The sequence below is a fragment of the Thunnus albacares genome, chromosome 17 (genome assembly GCF_914725855.1).
Source record: "Thunnus albacares chromosome 17, fThuAlb1.1, whole genome shotgun sequence".
NCBI lineage: Eukaryota > Metazoa > Chordata > Actinopteri > Scombriformes > Scombridae > Thunnus > Thunnus albacares.
The window spans coordinates 26,103,080-26,126,923 of record NC_058122.1 but is presented as its reverse complement, the minus strand read 5'-3'; the positions used below and the strand labels follow the sequence as shown (position 1 = coordinate 26,126,923).

The 23,844-nt window shown below is 39.0% G+C and overlaps 3 protein-coding genes across 3 annotated transcripts in view; 2 read left to right on the top strand and 1 right to left on the bottom strand.

Annotated features, from left to right (window-relative positions):
• LOC122966727 (RNA binding protein fox-1 homolog 3-like) overlaps positions 1-23,844 on the bottom strand; it is a 526,578-nt gene that overhangs the window by 447,441 nt on the left and 55,293 nt on the right. The window contains exon 4 of the mRNA XM_044331033.1: positions 23,400-23,562. The gene's annotated coding sequence lies outside the window, so the exon portion shown is untranslated. The remainder of the gene's footprint in view (positions 1-23,399; positions 23,563-23,844) is intronic.
• LOC122966726 (ectonucleotide pyrophosphatase/phosphodiesterase family member 7-like) lies at positions 3,222-8,752 on the top strand. The gene is made up of 6 exons (XM_044331032.1): positions 3,222-3,517; positions 3,924-4,069; positions 4,445-5,074; positions 6,583-6,823; positions 7,910-8,027; positions 8,324-8,752. Exons 1-6 carry the CDS (start codon positions 3,283-3,285, stop codon positions 8,373-8,375), a joined length of 1,422 nt encoding a protein of 473 aa, XP_044186967.1. The 5' UTR covers positions 3,222-3,282; the 3' UTR covers positions 8,376-8,752.
• cbx2 (chromobox homolog 2 (Drosophila Pc class)) lies at positions 12,120-19,406 on the top strand. Its single transcript, XM_044331030.1, has 5 exons — positions 12,120-12,230; positions 12,326-12,369; positions 14,905-14,970; positions 15,425-15,494; positions 15,585-19,406. Exons 1-5 carry the CDS (start codon positions 12,159-12,161, stop codon positions 16,950-16,952), a joined length of 1,620 nt encoding a protein of 539 aa, XP_044186965.1. The 5' UTR covers positions 12,120-12,158; the 3' UTR covers positions 16,953-19,406.

The window sequence follows — 23,844 nt, the reverse complement described above, 5'->3', positions numbered from 1 at the left end:
GAAAAACTGGAGCAAACTAAATAACAAAAGCTATCAAAATTGCAGATATTTAGAAGAAAAAAAGATTGTCTCCAAAATCAGAGTGAAGAAATGTTACCACATGTGGATATTGACACCAATATCAATTGTTGGCAATTTGCAAATATATCTATTACCAGTGTTCCATCTGATTTGTTGAGGAAAAACATGAACTTGGATGGCATTATGTTTCCTCCAAACGTGCTGTTTTACTGATGGAAATGGATGTGATTGACAGGAGGGAGAAGCTGTGTGCAAAAGTGTCTTTAATATTTTGAAATGGAAATCTTTTCGTTTTGGGTCTCATGTTACACAGATAGTTTGGATATCTGATCAGTCAGCCTTGTTTGAGCTGTTGGCTAACAAAACTGATATATATATATATAAAACAAACAACATACCTGGTTTCTTCAGTTAAAGCAATAACTATGTTGAACAGACTCTTTCAGGTATGAAGTCCAACTTTATAAAAACAAACAAACAAACAAACAAAACCTTTATTTGGTGAGAAGCATGCGTAAGACTTAAGTGTTCCTCCTGTGAGCGAGAGTTTCTTTGTTCACATCGATCTCAGGCATGCTGGCGTGAACTTGATGGTCTACTCTGGAGTCACAGCAGTGAAAGAAGCAGCTTGCCATTCAAACGCAGAAGTGAACAGAATACAGATGTAGTTAGGAATTTATTTTCACCTATAAAGAATAGCTGTGTTTATGTATTTTAACATTTGGATCTCTTTCATCAGCAATTCTGACATGGAGGACAGGAGTGAACATTTTTAAGTGCATTGTGAAAATTCAAATGTTAAAATGTTCATGAGATGAGCTAAATGATGTTCTTTAACATGTAAATCCTCTCATTTATCATTGACAGAAGCAAAAAAAAAGCATTATGATAGTGTTGAAAATCATAATTCTATTTAAAACTTGTGACATTTTGGTCTATTGTATAAAGATTAGAATAAATCCGTACATCCAGATGTTCACCACTGAACCACTTACTTACATTTTCACTGAAACTGAGCAGCTTTACTGCATGTTTTGTTCAGAGCTACTTTATGTTTTCATCTCCATCTCAAGGGACTAATTTTGTAACATTATTTGACACAAGATGTCGTTAAATAAAAAAATATCTGAAGCAAAAGTGAAAAACTCCACCTCTTCCAAATATACACATACTGATTCAGAGGACCACAAGATTCACACAACTGGTGATTGAAACATAGTTACTGGTATATCTGTAACATTGTACATTACATCTACTAATACTTTCCTCATTCAGGGGTTATTGTGTGGATGGATAAACTGTATATGCATTCATTAAATTGTGAATATTGGTCCTTTATCCTCATCATATCCTCAATATGGTCTTTCTGACTTTTCAGCAAAGCAAGTTGGATTTATTGAAATGCTCTTGGTGACACTGTAAGATTCCCACTTATGATTAACTTTGGCAATTTTACCCTTTTTTTACTTATTTTACTTTTCCTAAGCTTTTGAAAGTGTTATTTATTTTATTTATTTTACAGATTTTTTTAAAAAGATGCTTTCTTTACCTATATATGTATGAACTACTGTGTGTTTTCTACCAGTTGAACTAATTTTCACGGTAATTTCCATTGCATCAATGTAAATACTGTATATTGAAACTGTTGTAATACTTATTCATACACCTGATGAAGGCCAATGAGACCATGTTGTATTCAATAAATAAATCAGCAGCAATCATTTTTGTCTATAACATAAAAAAACAAAAATCAAACAAAATCATTCTTGACAGAAGACATTAGTTGACAACTTTTCTTTTGAGTGTGTCAGCTCAAGAGTTGCTGATGTTACATATTCAGAAAAATGTAGCATCCACATAACTTTTTTAATATCTTCAAGAATTTACTGATCGGCAGAGAATATAAAACAAGTATCTGGAAAGTTATATTAAAGTCTAATTAACATAAACTTAAAGCTTAAAGATACAATATTGTATCCTCAGCCTGGGAAATAACTTGCCTTTCATTAGATTACTGTACATGCTCTAACTCAAAGTGATATAGTTGTTTTGGCTCTCAGGTGGTACTGCAGTGGTTGTATATGGGCAGCAGGGAGTGCTAAAGGCACAAGCCTCCCTTTTCTTCTTCAAGTAAATGTGAGAATCCCTGTGGAGATCCTGTACCGGATTGAGAGGGTCAGATAAAGTTTGCTTGCCCCTCAAGTTCAGAGTGTGTGTGTTTGATAAAGTTCTCATAGCAGAGATCTGAGACTCGCACAGGTCTCAGCAGTCCAAAAAACACTACTCCAAATCTTGCTGACAGTGGACGACGAGCGGATAGAGTTAATATGAGAACGCTAATGAATATGAATGAGGTAAATGAAAGCTGATGAATGTTATCCCTTATCTCCATAAAGATTAGACACTTCCCTTGAACCTCAGCCAAGGACACACACAATAAAGAACAAATTTGAAGAGTTAGCTTGTCTAGCGATTTGATGGACGTTGATAAGGTTACATCACAACGGAGTGATATATAATGTCTGGATGAGAACGCAGAGTATGATCTGAGCTGAAACACTGAGGAGGCTGCGGTTCATTTTTAATAGTTTGTCCATCGTCATGGGCATTGCTAAGAAAATCAATGTAGATTCTAAAGGATCTTTTAACAATATCCTGGGGCTAATATACACAGAGTTATTAAAATGAATATGTCTATTAGGGACTTTTCTTCCCAAGAGACCACTGATAGCTGACCAAGAGATATATACTCTCATTTTCCTCTTCATTTTCCTGGTGTCAGATCAATCATGCACCATCCCAACTCAAGGTGAAACCCATCAAAGTGTCATTCCCCCATTGTCAGTGATTCACAGGAAACTCTGCCACACAGACAGGCACGCAGGCAGACAAACAGAAAGACAGCATCAACAGCCGAGTTAGGAGGAAACAAAAAAGCATGATGCCCGGAGAGATTAATCTGCTTTGCTGTCAGTCCTCAAGAGCAAAAGAAGGAGGGGGGGTAAGTGGGGGGGGTTCACTGTGAACACGACTCCCAGCCGTAAAATCAGCTCATAAACATCACCGGGCCACATGCAGAAAAGTGCTGAGATAACGTCTGCTCAATCCACGAGATAAGATAAGTTTGTGAAACTTTGCTCAGAAAATCTTGGCTGAGAAACCTCAGGTGAGCTGCCAAGAAGAGGAGGATCCTCTTGTAAATAAAATGGTTTTAGCCGGAGGATAGAATCAGTTAAGATCTGTGAAGTGTTTGTGTTCACCATGCTGTGGACCGCAAGTCTCTACCTCCTCTGGGCCTCCTCCGTCCTCGGAGCTCCTACGGATAAACCGAGGCAGAAGGTGCTGCTGATCTCCTTCGACGGTTTCCGATGGGACTACGACCGCGATGTGGACACGCCGCACCTCGACAAAATGGCCAAGGATGGAGTCAAAGCCCTGTATGTCACACCGCCTTACCTCACCATCACCAGTCCTACACACTTCACCCTGTTGACAGGTAAAGTATTTCATTTTCTACGACGGTGCTTCCAGTTGGCAGAGGATCTGCATATCATGGTGGGAAAGGAAACCGCCTTAAGTTTACTTTGCAAGGATTGAAAAAAGCCATGGGAAAAAGGAATTAGTTGTAATTGAATGTCCCAGGGTCCAACAGCTTTTATAGCTGACTAAGATGATTATGCTTGGATGACTGAGGGAAGAATTCTCTGCTCCTATTCTTATTTTGACTCTCAAGAAATTTAACTTCCTTGAAATTAAATTCCTCTAATCTGCGAAGTTGGTCGTAAGACCTTGTCCAAAAGCGTCATGCCACTCAGCCCGTTAAGTTGATAGAATTTTTAATGTGAATGTGTCACGCTGTGAATAATGAGTGCACACAGACTGACAGTGATTCTCTTCTGTAGGCCGCTACATCGAGAATCATGGGGTAATCCACAACATGTGGTTCAACACATCCACCGGTCAGAAGAAGCCTTACTATCAGACTCAGCATGTGAATGAGTGGTGGGACAATGGCACTCTGCCTATCTGGATCACAGCACAGAAACAGGTCTGTGCAGAACAATTTCCATCTTATCACTGTGAGAGACTGTTTCTGCTGCTTACAGCACTAGAAAACCATTTCTCTTGACAAAACACCTCTGAAGGCCTGCTGAATGATTTCAGGTGGATCACTGCAGTTGAAATTGCAAATTATTTTGCAGGTGTAGATGTCAACTGCATGGAGATGACAGTTGCTGCCAAAAACCTCAGCTGTGGGTTTAAGAAAATCAATGTAATAATTAATTAGTAATAATACGGATTTTGTTTGCTTGTATGTGACCCACAGTATGAACAGGCTAACCTTTGGCATGCTTGTAAGTATGTACTTGTGTCATATTTATGTGTGTAATGTTAATGTAGCCTCTTCTTTCTACTCTTCCAGGGCCTGAAAGCTGGCTCTCTTCATTTTCCTGGCACAGCTTCCAGTTACCAGGGACAGGTTGCTATGGTGCGGGAAGTGGAGCCACCGCTTTACAACTACAAGAACGAGACCGCTTGGCGAGAGAACACAGACAAGGTGATGGACTGGTTCAGTAACCAGGATCTGGACTTTGTGTCCATGTACTTTGGTGAGCCAGATAGCACCGGCCACAAATATGGCCCAGACTCCCCACAGCGACGAGAGGTGGTCAAGCAGGTTGACCGCACAGTGGGCTACATCCGCCAATCAGCTGAAGAACACGGACTGACCAGCCGCCTGAACATCATCATCACAGCAGACCACGGCATGTCCACGGTGTACCGCAACGGGCTAGTAGAAGAGATCATCCTGTCCAAGATCCCAGGCTTCTCCTTCCGTGACCTGTCCTTCCACCTGGTGGACTTTGGCCCCTCCGGGATGCTGTTGCCGAAGCCGGGCAGGCTGGATAAGGTTTACAACGCCTTGAAAGGGGCCCATCCCCACCTCCATGTGTTCAAGAAGGAGGAGATGCCAGAGCGTCTCCACTTTGCCAAAAATGACCGAATCCTCCCCATCATTTTATGGTCTGACCCTGGATATGTAATCAACGGGGTACGTTGAATTTCTTTTCTTTTTTTTGATTAAGAAATGTGTTGTTACAGAGACCATGACTGTTTAATTTTTACCAAATCACTAAGAGAGGCTGCAGCAGTGATTTCAAATCATGTTTTCCCCTAACATCACTGGCTTGGGTTTGGCCAGGTGTTGGTGCAACATGCTGGAAAATTTAAAACCATAGAGAGACATGCAGCAGCAGTTTTCTGCTCAATGCAATTCCTATTGATTTACCCTTTAAAGTAAACAGTTACCTTGAGTTGCCATTTGTGCCCATTAACATGCCAAATTGCAAAGTGCGGCTTTAAAACAGCAGAATATTGTGAAAACATTAGGGAATGACTGTGTAAGTACTGAGGCTACTAAGAACAAAAGCTGCAACGTTTACATTTCATGCTGCAATTGTACTGGTAGCATATTAACAGTCAGCAATTCACGTGCTAATGATTAAATTAAGAGGTCATAAGGCAATCAAGTAGCACGCACTGATTTATTGTTACAGATAAACAGCCAGATAATCTCTACGTGCCTTCCAGTTTATTCTGGAAATATCCTGCATTCAGCTCTTATTCTGAGTAAAACTACACTGAAAAAAAAAAGCCAATTTCATTTGGCTCATAGGAAATGTTGAAACCGGACTCTTTTCAACCAGAAACAAAGAGTTAAATTCTAATCTTAGTGCATTACAATTTTAATCAAGTGCATTTGCACGTCCTCAGGATAATCCAGGCCGGGCTGATGACATGCAGTGCTCTCAAATGCTTCATGAAGCTATTCATGGCTCAAAATTCAAAATTAGCATTTTCATTTGGCTCCACTCGCTCAGTCACTCCACTGTACGACAACGCTGCAAGTGAATGTGTCACTCAAAACCGAGAACCATCAAATCATAACTTAATTTAAAAGAGTAAATTACTGACACCATAAAATGCCTTCAAATGCTGAATACGTGAAAAACAATCAGTCCTGTGAACCCTCTAATCAAACAGGTTATCAAAAGTCTATAGGTTATGACCGGCCATGATCGTGATGACTGTATTATCAGATTCTTTGTCCAGCCTTTATGGCCACTTCACCTCTTTTCAGTTTGATCCCAGAGAAGGATAAGCATGGTGAGAACGTTACGTAAGAACTGAGATAACCGGGTGTTATTCACACGGATAATTATATCACACTTTGTTGGCAATAAAACTTATTATATACTACAAATTGATAAAAGGAAATGAATGAAAAGGAATGAAAATTTTTAAAGATGGGCTTAAAAATCTCATTCAGGCAGTGTTAAATATCTTTCTTTCCTTGGTGGATAGTGGATCACAAAGAGATAAAAGGCCTACTCTTTGATTTGGCAACCTCCTTTTCACTTAGCCTATACCTCCCTCTGCTGTCTACATGAGAGTAGGCCAAAATGTGTCAACTCTGTGTTAATATGATTCTAAGATATAATTGAATATAACAAACTGGGTCATGCGAATTGTGTTATTCGTCCCTGTGTGTCCCTGCAGTATCTCCCGGTTCAGTTCCACAAGGGAGAGCATGGCTATGACAACCAAGAGATGGACATGAAGCCCTTCTTCAGGGCGGTGGGTCCAGCGTTTCAGAAGAACCTGGAGGTGGGGCCCTTTGAGACGGTGAACATCTACCCCCTGATGTGTCACATCTTGGGCATCCAGCCGGAGGTCAACGACGGCAACCTGAACGCCACCAAACACATGCTGGTTACTCACGTTGAGACCAGTACTCATGGTGAGTTTTTTTATCAGGCTAATGAGTCTCTCCCCGTGGCCCCCGAAAGTGTGTCGCCTCAACACCTGCTCCTTCATTACTAGGCCATTCATCCATCATTTCCAGCTTCACATATGTTCAAATCAGACGTAGAGTTACTGTAGGTTAAAACTAAAAACCAGATCTGGTGATGCTCACAAGTTTGGAAAGATTTTAAACAAGAAAGACTAAATATTTGTGTTTCGTATACACATATAATGAATTAAAACAGATTATCATCTTGTTTATACATCAGCATGGGACAGTTCTTAAATTAAACCCAAATATTGTCCTGTCAGTGTCATCTACCTCTGATATGATGGATATGATTCACTTTGTACAATTGTATTTGCAAAAATTACACTGATTGTCTACAGGAAGCACTCAGTTATAAATTCTTATGATCTGGCACTTTAATAGTAGTAGTAGTAGTAGTAGTAGTAGTAGTAGTAGTAATAGTGGCGGTAGTAGTTCTAATGTTGGTAGCACTGTATGTATTGCAGTAGTAATAAGTAGTAACATGTTTATTTTATTGCATTAATACTAAATTTAAAGTCTCATTTGTTTGGCCTAGTTTAGCCAATTTCCTACAAATCATACATACTAACAATGCTGTTCACCATTTGCAAAGTGTAATGTTTATTAAATGCGGTGTACAGTGGTGTGTTCAAGTGCTGGTGGGAAGATCTGACATCAGAGCATGTACATGTACTTAATTACTTGTTTTTTTTTTTTTACTTATTTTCACTGAATAACTAGTGTACTTTGATCAGTTTAAACTGATTCACTTCAACTGATTGGGGTATTTCCTAGGATGTAAAAGTCACTGTTATAGCGCCATCATGTGGTCATTCAATGTTGTTGTTGTTGTTGTTGTTGCCTGAGTGGTGGGGGGGGGGGGGGGGGGGGGGGGCAGACTTTGCACTTATCTAAGTATCTCACAAGATTGGTTGCTGTATGTTTTGTCATTTTGGAAATCCAGACACTTTTAGTGAATTATCAGCATCAACCTTCAAAAAACACATATTTGGTATGTAAATATGTTCTCTCTGTTCTGTCTTGTTTAAGATGTGAACATCCTGCAGAGTGTCTTCACCGGATTCGCAGCGCTGGCTGGATTTCTTGTCATCGTTTTTATAGTGATGATGTCTCACAAAATAATCAAGAACAAACGCAAGAATAAAAGGTAATGATTGAATCATTTAATTAGTAGTAATTCATGTAGGGCTGGGCAGTATGGTTCAAATTAATATCACTCACAATATTAATGCTTTGATATTGATATATATCACAATATGGTTGTTGTATTCAATTTTTTTTTAAATAATCAAATGAATTGATTCCAGTGTTATTCATTACATCAGACAAAATTCAGCAACTATTTATGCACGCAATTTGCATGAAATTATAAATTAGGACGACAGAATTTTGGAAAATCATAACATCATCATCAATAATTTCTTTTTTTTCCCTGTGTTTCAGATCAGACAGTTTCTCAGATCATCCAGAAGACGCTAAACAAACTTCACTTTGATCATCAGACACACAAAAAAACCCTCTGCAAAAATGCTTTTATCTCAAATAGAGAAACAGCTGTAAACTGTGGACATTCCCTCTGGCTGATTTTGTTAAACCACTGTTGTGATTTTGCAACTTTAGCCAACTGTTTTGGTACATAACAGAGAATAAGCTAATATTCGACAGAACTGAGGGAACTTAATAATAATAATAATAAATCATATTTATCAGTTTGATGGCACACAACAAGTTTTTGTTTATTTTATTTGGTATTTGGTTGAAACTTGTGACACAGTGTGCTTGTGAGGGAGCAAAATGTACATGTATGTTAGGAATCTGTCGTTTACTTCAGGTGTAACTTTATGTTTTGATTAATAAACTTGATTTGAATATGATGTAATCATGTAATTACCTACACTTTGTGGTTTTGACGTTGACTTAAAATTGTACCATACCATTAGTTGCTCTGAATAAAAGCAACATGGGACAAAAAAACATAAATCTATCAACCACTAATGTAAAAGGTGTTGTGCAACATGTATTGAAACCAGAAACTAATAAAAACATGAAGGTTCTATAAATTAAATATCTTGAAAAATGGTGAAAAGAATAGAATCAAGACACCAGTTATCGCAGGCTTCATGTTTTGGGGGTTTATGTCTCCACTTTCACTTGTAAGTGGGACATGTTTCCATCAGACTACGGTGGCTGCCCAGGGACACATTTTAAGCAATCACATTCTCAGTTGCCCGCCTCTCTACGCCCGTTTGTATCAAGTTATCAGGGAAGCGCAGCACTTCCCGTTACAACTTTCAAAATAAAACTACAACTTAGAAGCTTTTAAAAGCAAAAGGCTTTTCTTCTGCACACTACTATTTGTGTAATTTTTTTCTATTTCTATTTAATAAACAAATATAAATTTCTAGAGGTAAAAGAAAGTTTCCATGAGGTAATATCACTAGGGGGAAGGTTGTCTACACCTTATAGCCAGACTATTGAAAAACTATCTCTTTCATAACTTACTTGCTACTTATAATATTCACATGATAAAATTCACAGTGCCTTTAATTTAATTTAATTAATAGAATCAACTTTGTAATTTTTACATTATAAAACTCCCAACTATTCAAACATTTTAATTAGCTTACCGGCTTGCTAGCAAAGCCAAAAATCAGCATTGCTGGAGTTACGTACCTGAGCTTATTTACCCACAAATACAATTTTGTGCATGATATTTATACTGCATATATCAATTTTATGAAAGATATTGTTTTATGCTATATTTAAGGTGCATTTTTGACATCTCAGAGACAACAGATGGAAAATAGCTAAATACAAAGACACTTTTTTTTATTTTTTCTCTTGATCAGTGAGCATTGTCCATTACAAATACATAAATAAATAAATGTATAATTATTTTAGAGTAGAGCTCCTACGATTAGTCAAATAATCAATTAGTTGATGAACCTAAAATTAATTGTCAACTATTTTGATTATTGATTCATTGTTTTGAGTCATTTTTTTTAAGAAAAAATACTGATATTTTCTTAATCCAGCCTCTTAAAAGTGAATATTTTCTGGTTTCTTTAGTCTTTTATGGCAGTAAACTGAATATCTTTGGGTTGTGGACTGTTGGTCGGGACAAAACGAGACATTTAAGGTTGCATCTTAGGCTTTGGAAAACAGTAAGTGACATTTTCCACCATTTTCTGAAATTTTATAGACCAAATGACTTATTAATTATTCAAGAAAATAATCAACAGATTAATATAATGAAAATAATCGTTAGTTGCAGCTCTATTTTAGAAGAGGATAAAAACAGTTGGGTACCACAGAGTGTATTCACAAAGCTACCTTAACAACATCACTATTGTTTATAACATAGCAGATGTTTCTTATTTATACCAGTTTATTTGCACATAGCCAACTTTCCAACAAGTAATGTTAATATTAGTGTAAAAAAAACTCTTGTTGAGAGTGTAACTTTTCATCTTCCCCCTCTGGTATGGTCATTTAAATTGTAGAACTAAGAATGAACTTTCCAGGATTGTCCTAATTGCCTGCAGAATAGTTGGCAAACCCTAAAAGTCTTTGATTCAACTTTTTACAGAAAGGACAAAGAAGAAAGCGAGGAGTATCCTGGCAGACAGCTCCCATCCTCTATTCAGCCAGTTTGAACCTTTGAGCTCCAGGAGGTGCTATAGAGAGCGTCTGGCACCTAAAAATGTTTTTAAAGTTACTACAAGGAACTTTTAACTGGTTATGAAACAGTCTCATGATGCCTCTGATGCCTCTATATGACCTACATAAGCAAACGAGACCATCAGCGAGAAGATTGGCTATTTCGATATAGTTATTCTAGATGCCTGAAACCGGGTCGGATACCCGCGAAATCAGACAAAACGATTTACGGCACACAGACAAGAAGAGCCGATGTTTACAGTACATGTAGCATTGTAGCATGAGGGAGTACAAAGATGTTGCTAGGACGAGGGGAGGACATTTTTTTTCTTCATTTGATAACATTAAAAGTAAAGTCAGACTTGTTGTCGACTTCTGGACTCATTTTAAAAAAGACGAGAGAAAAAGAGAGTGAGAGAGAGAGGGAAGTGGTGGTTGAGCGAGCTAGAGAGAGAATGAAGAGAGCGATCGGCGGTGTAGTGAGAACAAAGGAGTGAATCTGAGATATCAAACGTTATTTTCTGATTGTCTCATGGTGGTTACGTTCTAAAGCACAAATAAACACGCTCACACCTCTGCAAACCTCCACACAACGCTGCAGGATGGTGCCACATTGTCTTATTTGGTGTGAATGCAGCCTTACATGTTGGTACTAAAGCAAAGTTTACTTTACTTAATCTTAAATAGCCACAAACAGATACATTACCTCATCGCTCTAAATCCTGCAAACAGCTGTGTTTAAAAAAGAAAAATAGTATTAAAAATAATAATCTTTCACTCATTTCCAAAACAAAAGCACACGCTAGCCAAGATCTTTACAACACGAGCCGGTGGTGCTCATGGGAAATGCAGTCTTCATTCTGGGAAAACACTACCACTTTTCTCCACACAGTCGCCAAAATCAAATCAAATCAAATTTATTTATAAAGCACATTTAAAAACAACCACAGTTGACCAAAGTGCTGTACGATAAGATATCAAGAATATATTAAAACAACATAACAAGGTAACATCAGACAAGAAACAAGAACAAATAGAAAACAAATAATAGTAGAACACTGGGTTTTAACGACACTCAAAGGCCCGAGCGAACAACTGAGTGTTAAGTTTGGCCTTAAAAGTGTCTAGGGAAGGGGAAGACTTAATTCCAAAAGGTAAGCTGTTCCACAGTTTTGGGGCCTTACCCCTCAGCCGCGATTAACACAAAATAAAAGCTTCTTGTAGCAACTTTAAGAAGTCCCGCATCCCAAGTGCCATCAGTTATGTTAACTCTACAAAGTGACTGATAATGAGTAACAGCAAACATGAACTATTTTTAAATGTGTAATATGACCCTGTCTCTGTTTGTTATACTGACTGCTTAGTTGTCTCTTTCTTGTAAGAATCATCATATGTAGTGTGTCTTCATGTTTTGGTGAACAGAAGATAATTTTTTTTCATACTGGTGGACAATAAAGATCTTTTTCTTTCTTTTTTCTTTTCTTTTCCTTCCTTTCCTGCGAAGACCATTACTTTGAAGGCGAGGCATCGAACATCCGGTCCCACGCGAGCTCACCTCTGATTGGCTTGACGCTGCTCGTCTTTTGATAAAGGCTTCTTAATCGGGGCGAAGGCAGACATGGAGGAACTGAGCGCCGTGGGAGAGCAGGTTTTTGATGCGGAATGCATTTTAAACAAACGACTCAGAAAGGTCAGAGCTGTGAAACGTGAAAACTTTTAAATCCGCGTCGTTTCTGGCGTCTGTTTGCCAACGTTTTCTCTCTCTCCCTCTCCGTTTTCTTTCAGGGAAAGTTGGAGTTTCTTGTGAAGTGGAGGGGATGGTCATCCAAGTAAGTACAAGTGGTGCTGCTCTGCCCCGAAACAATGAAAACAACAACAACGTGTCGCTTGTTGCTTTTCGTTAAAACTCTTAAGCTAAACCGTGATTTTTTGGGGTAAAAGCAACGAGTCTAAACTACAACAACGACGGGATGGTGTTACATTTTGTTCCCGAAGGCAGTTTATTCAAATACAGCTACACAAATTCTGCCTTTGCATATGCCTCCTATTGTTCATAACATCTCAAATTTAGGAAGTTAGCAAAAAAGCCAGAGAAAATATTTATTTAGGCTACATTAGTGCTATCTTTCTGCTTTTTTATGCCTGTATTTATTCATAAAACCGTAATGTTTAACACATTTTATTCCTGACCTGAATCCATCAAGTTTTTGTGTGTGGCTTTGAAATCAATCATTCAGTCAAGTTTACTATTTGATATTTGATTTATAGCTTTTTGAAAATAAGATGTAACAGTCTTTAAACACCTAAGGTTTAATTTTTCTGCTTGTAATGCTTCAGTCTGCCTTCATTTCTTGTCACTTGCCCTTTCTGTTCACTCCACATTGTTGCTGTAATCCACCATCAATGCACACTGTTGCCTGCCAGCTCCATGGCTTTCTGTTAGACCCACATCCTTTGTGTGTGTGTGTGTGTGTGTGTGTGTGTGCGTGTGTGCGTGTGTGTGTGTGTATGTGTGTGTGTGTGTGTGTGTGTGTGTGTGTGGTAGGGAAAAAGGGTGGGGGTTGATTATTTCACTGGTGACTGCTGATCAGAATAGGCCCTTCAACAACAAGTGATGAGGAGAAAGGTCATAACATATGCTGTAGTCCAGATCACTTCAGGGGGAAAAAAAACAAAATGGCCTGTTTTCAGCTTTTTAATTTGCAGTAAACTGAAAGTTTTTGTTTTGCTAATGTTGTACAAATTATCATATAATCACAATACAGCTTGTAATGCACAAGAAGGAAGCGGTCTAGAAAAAAAGGTAGAGTACACCTAAAAAAAAAAAGCACAATTAGACACTTTGGTAGTTCAGCGCTGGACTTTGTTATGATACACAGATGCTTCACTGAAACAACTGCAAAACAAAGTAATCTCAGCTATCTGAAAGATACTCCATACTGTGCTATCAGCAGCAGTGCAATAAACATGTTATTTTTAGAGCTTCCCATAAATTTCAGAGCACTTTCATGACCTGGAAATGTTCTTCCTTCCTGGTTTGCTGTACTGTGGAGACAAAAAAAATAATAGAAAAAAAACTGAATCTGATTCGGTGGCTGTGGGAGACGAGTTGTAAAATACTTTCAGTGATATTTCACTCAAGTGACCCCCAAACTGATAAATTCAACACACGTTTCTCTGTAGCATCTCCAGAATATGCATCAAACTCTCCACTTTGCCCTTTTTGGAGTAAAGAACAGATAATCCTGGAAACTGTGGAAACCTTTTTTAATAGGGATACGTGGATGATAAAGCCATTTGACCACTTATACTTGACATTTTGCTCTAAAAAAAAAAGTACAATGTGACTAGAGGAATAATCTTTTTGCAAATTGCTCTCATTAACTCACACTACTACATATAAACCAGTTCAGGAGTACACATCTGGTTTCTCAAAATGATTGATTGGTGGTGTTGGGATACAAAATCTATTCATCATTACAAATCATTTCCAGGTTTGGGTGTGGCAGAAAAAAACAACTAAAGCCTAACTTTTGATTTAATTAATCTCATTTATCATGATTCTACTGTTTAATATTGTGGGTTATTAATACTGTATCTACATGGGTAATAAGACTATATAAAGTATAAATAGAACTGTACAGATCTGTGGACATCGGTGGTTGATATAAATTGACACGTTTTCATTATCGGTTCATCTGCATATTTTTATTTTCTTGATTAATCGTTTAGTCTATATAATGTTTAAAAAAACAGTTAAGAAAAAGCTATTAACAATTTCTCAGAAGCTGTGGTGATGTTTTCAATTTGATATTCAGTTTATCACCATGTATGACTGAAATGCAGCAAATCTTGAATAATTGGCATCTTTGATTAATCGATGATTGATAGGACATTTTCTAGGTAAGGAATTTTACTCATTATGAAGATAAAAGATATTACAAGTTGCCAAAATATCTGTCTGCTCGTTTCTATAGTGTTGTATTGATTTGGTTTATACACCTCTTTGAAGCAAAGAAATTCTCATTTACAGTATCACCTCATTTGTTACAGCTGTATGACAGATTTGAGTTTTTACACTGTTTTGGGAAAGCTGCCACGGACGGTATTTCTTAGTCGTTAAATAATTTCCCTCAGGTAACATACATGTAGCCTGTAGTAAGTTTACGGCTGCCGGGACAAGAGAGCCCTCTGTTACTAAATGAATGAACTCTATTGAGAGGTCATTTTTTTTCCTAAATTTTGGAGGTTACTGTTGTGGCTGCAGGGCACCTTTTTTAATATTTCTGGGCTGCGTTGCTTTTTTTTTTTTTTTTTTTATGAATACTGTGCTGTGTAACACTCTTCATGTCAATTAATTTCAGACACAACAGCTGGGAGCCCCAAGAAAACATCCTTGACCCGAGACTGTTGGCTGCTTTCAACAAGAAGTGAGTGTCTTCATCAAAACACGCCGTTGGTGACACGCCTAATGACTCGTCTGTCTTTTAACATTAAAATCAACCTTGTAACACTTGAACATACATATGATTACAGACTTTAATTTTTTCTAGCCATTACCTTTTTTTACATTGCATCAAGAAGTAGAGAAACACCTGATATCTGAAACAAAGCAAATAAGTTTGAAGTTAAAACACATTAGATCTAGTTATAAAAGGAGTGATGTCTCGCTTAGAAGTTTAGTAAGATATACATACTTCTGCATTTCAGTTCTTGTTAAGAGTCGTGCCATTGATTGCATCATATTCCCATCAATGTCATAGTTAGTCATCTTGACTAAACCCTTCAAATTTAGTAAAAGCAAATCTGTTGTGAACCCAAAGCAGTAGTTGGTGAATACACATCATTTCTCAGTTTAACAATCGTTGAAATGTGTTTTTATAGAGAACAAGAAAAGGAGCTTCTGTTGCGTAAGAGAGGGAAGAGACCAAGAGGACGACCACGAAAAATCCTTGTAAGTATAATTCAGACGGGAACACCTTTCTTTGTTGGCGTTGTGTTTTTTAGTTCACAATATTCACTGTTTTTTTTTTTTTTAATTTAGGAAAATGTGCCTGAAGCTCCAAAGTCGAGCAGCTCCTCATCTGGCTCATCATCATCGTCCTCTGATTCCTCCTCCTCATGCTCCTCCTCTTCATCCTCATCGGACGACGACGACGACGACACCAACAACAGCAGCAGCCACGTTAAACAAGCAAACCCGGGTGTCAGAACACGAGACCTTCATCCTGTCCCTCAGAAGAAAGCACAGATTGTTATGGCGAAACAGGAGCCCGCGAAGAAACGACGCAGAAAACCTCTGCCCCCTGAAGTGAAGGAATTTCAACAGAGCAAGGGCCCTCGCAAAATTCTCAAGACGTCCAAAGATACAGATCTTCCCGGAGCGATCAAGAAGCCCGTTCACCCGGCCAGCTTCACCTTCATGGGTTTCCACCGGGGCTCGGCCAGGGATACAGTGGGTGGTCAGAACAGGAGCTCTCTGGCCCAGGGAGGGGCTATTAAAAACTCCATGAGCTCTGTTGGATCTGGCAGGTCAGTCCAGCCTTCCCCCCTCTCTCTGAACAAATCCAGCCAAAGCAGGAATGTCACTGAGGGTAAACTGTCCATCTCCAGTATGAGCAGCGAGACAAGTCTGGATTTGAAAGCAGCTGCCAGTAAATCAAAAGGAGTTGCAGCGTTGAATTTGAATACATCCAAACACCCCATTCAAGGAACCACTCAGCATACACTAAGCTCCCCCAATGGACAAAAGAAACCTCAGACCCCCATGTCAACACTGCAGAGGATACCCAATACTAAAGCAGTGGCTTCCTTACCATCCAAGAACGCCTCCACCAATCAAGGTTCTGGCCTTCAGCCGCTCAACCTTCAGAACAAACGGGTGCAAAGCAAAGATGCTCCCGGAAACGGCACTACACCAGCGTCAGGTCTGAGAAATGCAACAACCCCGGCAAGGAAAACTACTGTAACCCAAAATCAGGAGTATAAACCCGCCCAGAGTCCAGCTACCCCTGGAGGACTACAGGCCAGGAAGAACCAGTCTGGAGCAGACAAAGTCAAAGAAACGACTGAAATCCAGACCTCAAGAGCCCAAAGCAGGCTGGAGAAGAGCGGTGTGCATAAATCCTCCACAGAGGTCCAGAGCCAGCAAGAGAGGTCGGCCTCCAAAGACGGCAAGAAAGCCAAAATGAACGAAATGAGCACGGGCGAAGAGGAGAGCAGCTCAGATTCCGACCAGGACTCCTCCTACGCCGTTCAGGATCGCTCCGTGATGGTCCAGAACCAGGACTGGAAGCCCACACGCAGCCTGATAGAACACGTGTTCGTCACGGATGTCACTGCTAATCTAGTCACCGTCACAGTCAAAGAGTCACCCACCAGCGTCGGCTTCTTCAGCATCCGAAACTACTGACTGGACACTAGACAAAGCAAACTACACGGGCATTGAAGCATATAGAGGGGAATTTAAAGTTCCAAGCAAACTAGATAAAACTTTGGACGGGGAAATCATCAGGAGACGAAGGTTAATTTGCTCTTCCAATTTCTTCCAGTAAAAGACCATTTTTAGCTAAAACAAAACCTAAATGGGGGGAAAAAAAGGACAGACTGTTGGTTATTGATTATGGTAATTTATTTCCTTATGTCTACAAAATGTTCAAGAAAATGGCAGCGGAGGAAGGGCAAAGACTTTAAATCATAAAGCTTCAAGCCCACAGAGATGCAAGAGTTTGCAAAATGGTCTTTTCCTGATAATTGTGTGGTTGCAGTGGGTCCAAAATTACATAGTTACCGGAGTTCTTGAGAAAAATAGCTCAAGGTCAAGAACTTTGTTGAAGGGAATGCAGGGTGTCTGCAAAACCGATGCCCTTTTCAAATGTTTTGAGTCAGCAGCTGCCAGAAATTCAAAGCATTTTTCTTTTAATCTGATTCAGCCCACCATGATAACCACTGGATGTAGGTTGGTTAATCTATGCGAAAAAATATGAATGTTAATTTCCATACATTCATCCATATCTCCTGTTTCTCTGCTTTGTTATAATAACGTACACTGCAGATAAAAGACGAAATGAAGAAATTACGAAAGGGTCGGCATGACCGGGAGGGTTAGCTTCTTTTAATGGCTAGCAGATATTTAGTTCATAATGTGTCAGTGTTGTGAATCCATATCAATCAATAGGTAATGAAAAACACCTTTTTTAATTCTTAGTAGTATTGAGTCAATAGTTATGTTTATTTTTGTAATGTTTCATAAATTAGCTACCTCTGTTTTACTCAACATTTGCTGCATTATGTATATTCATTTCTTTTGGGATAGGAGAACCTTTCCCTCCAGGGTATACTATCATTTTGTCCATATATAATTGTTTTTATTATATAGCTCTAAATGTACTGGACTCTCATGTTGTATTTGTGTTAGTACCGGCGACCAGTTTGAGCAGCAGACAACAGCTTTATTTCTGTGTAATGAAAAGCTTGCGGTGTTGAACTGTGTGTGCACCATTATCGGGCTCAAAAAGAAGTTTCATAGCACAGTGCAGCCGGTTTATCAGTGCAGTTTTTTTCCAAATGGGTTGAAGCATGTGGGGAGTCAAGATACAGTATCTCTGTTCCTCCCCGGCGCTCAGATAAGACTCGGGTCCTGACTGAGGTTTGCTCTTCTGTCTTCTTCGCTTCAGTTTCCACTTCGACAGGGTATTCACCAGCAACTTTAATCATCTCGGACTTGTAATTAACACGGGACAGAAATCAGAGAATAAGTGCTCGTGTTGAAAGGGCAGGACGATCGTGGACGGTTTCACCTGACGAGATTCTTCCCCCTCCTGAGACCGCTGAAGGCAACTGCTTTGAAAGCGTCAAGGGGAGCGGCTGGGTGTGGAAGAAAACCCCGACAATAAACGGCTCGGCATTGTTTGTTGCTGACCACAAAACTCCAGATTTCATTGTGTCTGTAGCTACTGGTTTTCAAAATGTCTAGTACTGAAATGCCAGGGTTTTTTTGTCTTTTTTTTTTTTTTAACTTGCAGCTGCAGACGTCTCATTTCACTTGCCTGCATGGGTTCAGGAGCTGCAGGCCTGGCCTCCCAGAGAAGAAAAAAAAAGTCTTTATCTGATGTAACGGAAAAGAAACCACAACAATGTGTGCTACTTTCTGCTCCCTTGAGAGGAGTTCAGCAACAAAGCACTTCGACTGAACTCTTCTGTCTAATCCTGCTCTGCAGACTGTGCCTTTCTTTCTGTCAAAGACTAAACACAAAGGCATTACCCCAAAGATAGCTAGAATTTCAGGTTGTTCAATAAGGAGTACCCCTAGAGCATAGGATGGAGACTGTGCCATTTTATTTTCTTGTCTGTATTGTTTTGGGGGGAAATGTATGAAATGGACAAATATTTGATGCCTTATTGAAACAGTAAGAGGGGTTTAGATTCACGTAATAGAGGTAGTTTCCATTCAGGATCAGCAGAAAAACAAAAGGAGTGTATTCTCATATCACATGTGTTACAGGTGCACATCATTTAGTGTCTTTTTCCAATATATCTCAGGATATACTGTATATGTTTTTACACATTTCTAGGCTCATTTAAAATGTCACTTCTCACTACCGTGTAATAGGCTATGGGGTAATGCAAAGTGTTCATATGAAAATGTTTTGTAATTCTTGTAATTTGGGAGAAAAAAAATGTTTTCAGTTGTGATTTTTCTTTTTTTTTTTTTTTTTTTTTTTAGATCTACTAACCATCTCAGTGGAATGTTGTTCTCTTTTCAACCTATTTATTTCAAATTAAAGAGCCTTTCAGGGTAGGACAGTGTCATCAATACTTGTATCGTGCCACTTGTCAAATTGACTAATAAATGGTACAACCTTAACTCTGATTTGGGACTTTTTTTTTTTTGTTGTACATACTATTTACAATTTAAGTTGCCCTGTGGAGATTTTGACCTCCTGTGACGCGATACGCATTCCTGCCAATGGTTTCGCACTATTCCACTAATCTACAGATGGCTGTAATGTGTCAAGAAACACAGGAATGTGTCAGCAAAAGCAGTAAAGAAGAAGAATGCAAGGTAGTAAACGTGGGTGTAAACAATGCAGGATTTAAAATATGTAAAAATAGCCTACGTTCTGGTGAGTTATACTCAAGGTAAAAATAGCTTTTCTTTGTTGACAAGGGAACTCCACAAGGTACATTTAATATACAACAGAAAATTAACTAAAAACAAATTTGTCTCTCAAAAAGTATGGATTTGCTGCTTCTCTTGGTTGTAGTTTGGGGCTGGTTTGATCTCGTAAAACACAATATATATTCAAAAAGGTACCCTGACTGACTTTCTCAACAGCCCAAACTTACACGATGTCAAGACTTGATTTGAGCTTTCATCCTCTCTTGAAGCCTTCATCAGCACCACTGTTAAATAATATTTCCCTTTAGTAACAATTAATACTTTTATATTGCACCCCAATTGAACTGAATTATCAAATAAAGGAAAAATCTGGATGTGAAAACCCCAGTCAGCCCAGGTTTTCTATCTCCTATCTCTACTATGACTGGTGGACGCATTTCCCATTAGAGCCACTAGATGGTGCTGTTGTACTTAAAGGAAACACAACCTGAGAGTGCTTCAGTCTTAATTAAACATAATTGTTTAATCTGTTAGTTTACACACTTGAGATTGAAATCCTTAAACTTAATGTATCTCATTACATGCAGCAAACAAACAATTTCCTGAGTTTTTCACATTAAAAGCTCCCAATATAGTAACTCTTTAAGATTAGTACAACAGTATATAATAGTATGTCTTCTATAGTGAAAGGGACACCTAAAAAATATCTTTTTTTACAACATTGGCTCAGGTTTTTAGTTATCTATGACCACAGTTTCTAATTTCAAGTGCTTGCCAAAAGAAATGTAGATGTCTTCTGTTTCCACTGCGTGCTCATCTGATGATCTTGATAACAGCGGAGACCTGTACATGCCTCTGACATGCCAACACTTTCAATATATAGCTAGTGATTAAGTTTCAGCCACTCATTCCATGTGGGTATCGGGTGAGTGTATGGCTTGGCGCTGCACTACCTTGTGTCTCTAACCCACAAACTTGTGGCATCTTTTAAGTGTTTTCCACTGAGAAAAGTAGAGCTCTAGACCGGAGGCAACCACAGAATAATTCAGCTTTTTGATTTGGCGCTAAGTTGCTCAAATCAAATAATCTTTCAGTAACGGCAGAACAGCTCTCTGACGGGACAGAAGACAATATAGCTGTGTGATCCCAGAGAGACACCAGTATGGGCCACAGTTGTATTAACCCTTGACGGCGGATGTCACTTTTGACCTGCTGGTTGTATGTATGAGCTGTAACTGAGATGAAAACTGCTGCGTTCTCTGACTTGTAAAAATAAAAATGACTAAAAAAACTGTAGATTCAAGCTTCACCAATGTGAGTATTTACAGCATTTCTCAACCTCATATCATTATAAACTGAATTTCCTTGTTTGTTTGGGTTTTTTTTTTACTGTTCAGGCAAAATATGCAACTGGAAGACGACACCTTGGGGCTCTGGGATTCTAATTTATGGACTAGACTAAACAATTAGACAGTCAATAACATGAAAAACACATTGAAACTGAGGAAATAACCTTTAGTTACATCCATGTTCTGTATTACTGGTGATATGGATGAGGAGATATCAAGGGTTATGGTGGATTTAGTGGTCATACATCATGGGCAGAATGCTAAAGGTGGCTCCAGTTGAGTTTAATATAACCAGTTATATACTTATAGGCAATTCCCAAGGTAGATTTATTCAAAAAAATACTCCATTACAAGTAAAAGTCCTGTATAAATGCTTAAATAAAAGAATAGAGGAACTATCAGCAGAATGTAGTTAAGTATAGAGGTTGAAAATTCATTCCTGATCTTAGACACAGCATGCTGACAAAATAATCTCATCTCAAGGTCCATTTAACAGCTTCTCTGGAGCTTTCAGTTATATCGCTTGATCTTTACCAGCAGGTCAAGAATGAGCTTTTAGACTTTCAAGCTAACATGGATGATAAGTCCTCAAAAGAAAAAATGTAAATCTGAACATCCTCAATCCCCCCGACAACTGATAAACGCCATCTACTGATAAAGATGATGAGATATGATTGAAAGCTCCAGAACAGCTATTAAATTGACCATTCATGCAATCTTTATTCAGAAATTCCCTGCATGTAATTATAAATATTATACTGTGGGATGATTATGACTGATGCCTTCATGTGTAAGCAGCATTTTATTGCTGCAGCTGGTTGGAGGTGGAGTATAACAAAGCACCATATTTTACAAATGTTTGTATATAAAAACAATCAGCTACAGCTGTCAGATGAATTTAGTGGAGCAAAAAAGTACAACACTTCCCCTGTGAAATATAGTGGAATAGATGTGAGATACTCATTATGTATAACAGACATGTAAATGTGCTTAGATACTGTACATGTCGCTACTGGTGAAAACGTGGTGAAAGTGGTGCAAGAAGTTCAATTTAAAGTATTGTTATTGTTCGGCTGAAATGAAAAAGAAAGTCTGCAGCACCATTCAACACACAGACGCCCCTCTCCCTCTTTCACCACCCCTGTATTTACACACTCTTAAAAACACTGTCACACAGACTGACTAACTGACAGAAGTTATCATTACACAAAGCGCTCGATTCCATAATTTATAGAGATCCCCGTCCCAGTCATGTGGAATTCTCCCAAAATAAATTCAAGTAAACACTTACGCGACAAAGAGGCACTCACAGTGGCCTGGTATGCATAAACAGTATGAACAGTGTGACAGTGTAATCCCAACCCCCCCGCCAACCCCCCCCCCCCCACCACCCCAACACACACACATACTGTATATACCCAACAGCCCAACCCAGCACTGACTTCAGGCCGGGGTTGGAAATGAGCCTAATATCCCCTCCTCCTCCTCCCTCACCCCCAGCGCCGATACACCATTCCCTGACCCCCACCGCCCCCACCGCCCCCACCGCCCCACACCTGACTCTTGGCAAAATAAGCCAGACTCCAATCCATCTTCCATCGCAATAACACACACCCCAAACCCCGTGTTGTTTTGAAGAGCGTTCAGCAAGTTCATCTCCAGGGATGTTTTTTTGTGTTTTTTTTTCCTTGGGACATCGTATTGTTTTAGCAACACAAGATGCGGTAAATCAATCAGCTTAACTCCGGCCTTTGTTTAAAAGCCAGAAATAAGCTTTGTCCATAATGCAATGTGTGAAGAGAGCAATCGATACACGGGACGCAACAAATATACTTGTTTTACTTACCTTTTCATATGCAGGAAAACGGTTTTACTCACCTCTGCAGCCTAAGAACAATCTACATAACATAATACACAACATATACAGTAGCGTCAAAATAAAGATGTCTGCTGGGAAAAGTACATTAGATATAATGGTGTTTTTCTTTTTTAATATTCTGCTTTATCACTGGGCAGGATCCGGGCATGATGTTGACTGATTATGTGTATTTAAAGGCCTACACTGATATTGATGTTTAATTTTCTCTGTTTGTATTTTTGTTTGGACTCCTCTTTACCTTGAGGATTGTAACCGAACGCGGCCTGGTTGAGTTTAAAACGCCGGGGACGGTTGCTATTCGATTTCAAAGGGAATGTTTAGAAACCTGATCCGACCCTCCAGCGAGCATACCTTCTACACCCACGTCTCCCCTCGCCCCTCATTCTAAATCACTCCACTGGAGCAGTGTAAACAAACTTCAGTTTGCTCTCTGATATTGAGAGGTTAAGACAAGCGGCAATCCTCCACTATGACAACACGGCCTCAGACAGACGATGTCATCCGTCTTACCTCACTCTCCATCCATCACTACGGCGGAGTCGACAAGTCTGACAGTCCCACTCTCGCTTTTCTCACTGGCACAGGCCTCCAACATCTGTCACATTTTCCCTCCGAGCTTTACTTTTATTACACCAGATGAACTCCACCTCCTTCCCTCTGAATTCACGGACACCTGAAGGGCAAGCAGGCAAGAGAGAAAACATATTGATTAGTCATGGTATCTGATGTCACCTTGGCTCCATAAACACTTTTTCAATTGCCGCTAAGCTACCTGTAAGACGTGAGACGGAGATGTCTGAGCCGTATTATGAGTGCTGCAAGAATTCATTGGATCCAAATGCAAATGTGAAGATATAACAAGTAAATAAAATCCTGAATCAGCAGCACAACATTTATTTATTGGGTTTGTAAGGCAAATATGGTTCTGAGGTTACAAATTATCAACTAAATGCAT

Excerpts from the sequence above, each read along its gene's own strand:
- LOC122966726 (XM_044331032.1), top strand. The coding sequence starts at position 3,283 with ATGCTGTGGACCGCAAGTCTCTACCTCCTCTGGGCCTCCTCCGTCCTC. Across the intron at positions 3,518-3,923 it reads ACACTTCACCCTGTTGACAG|GCCGCTACATCGAGAATCAT; the intron begins GTAAAGTATTTC and ends TCTCTTCTGTAG. Across the intron at positions 4,070-4,444 it reads GGATCACAGCACAGAAACAG|GGCCTGAAAGCTGGCTCTCT; the intron begins GTCTGTGCAGAA and ends CTACTCTTCCAG.
- cbx2 (XM_044331030.1), top strand. The coding sequence starts at position 12,159 with ATGGAGGAACTGAGCGCCGTGGGAGAGCAGGTTTTTGATGCGGAATGC. Across the intron at positions 14,971-15,424 it reads TTGGCTGCTTTCAACAAGAA|AGAACAAGAAAAGGAGCTTC; the intron begins GTGAGTGTCTTC and ends GTGTTTTTATAG. Across the intron at positions 15,495-15,584 it reads GACGACCACGAAAAATCCTT|GAAAATGTGCCTGAAGCTCC; the intron begins GTAAGTATAATT and ends TTTTTAATTTAG.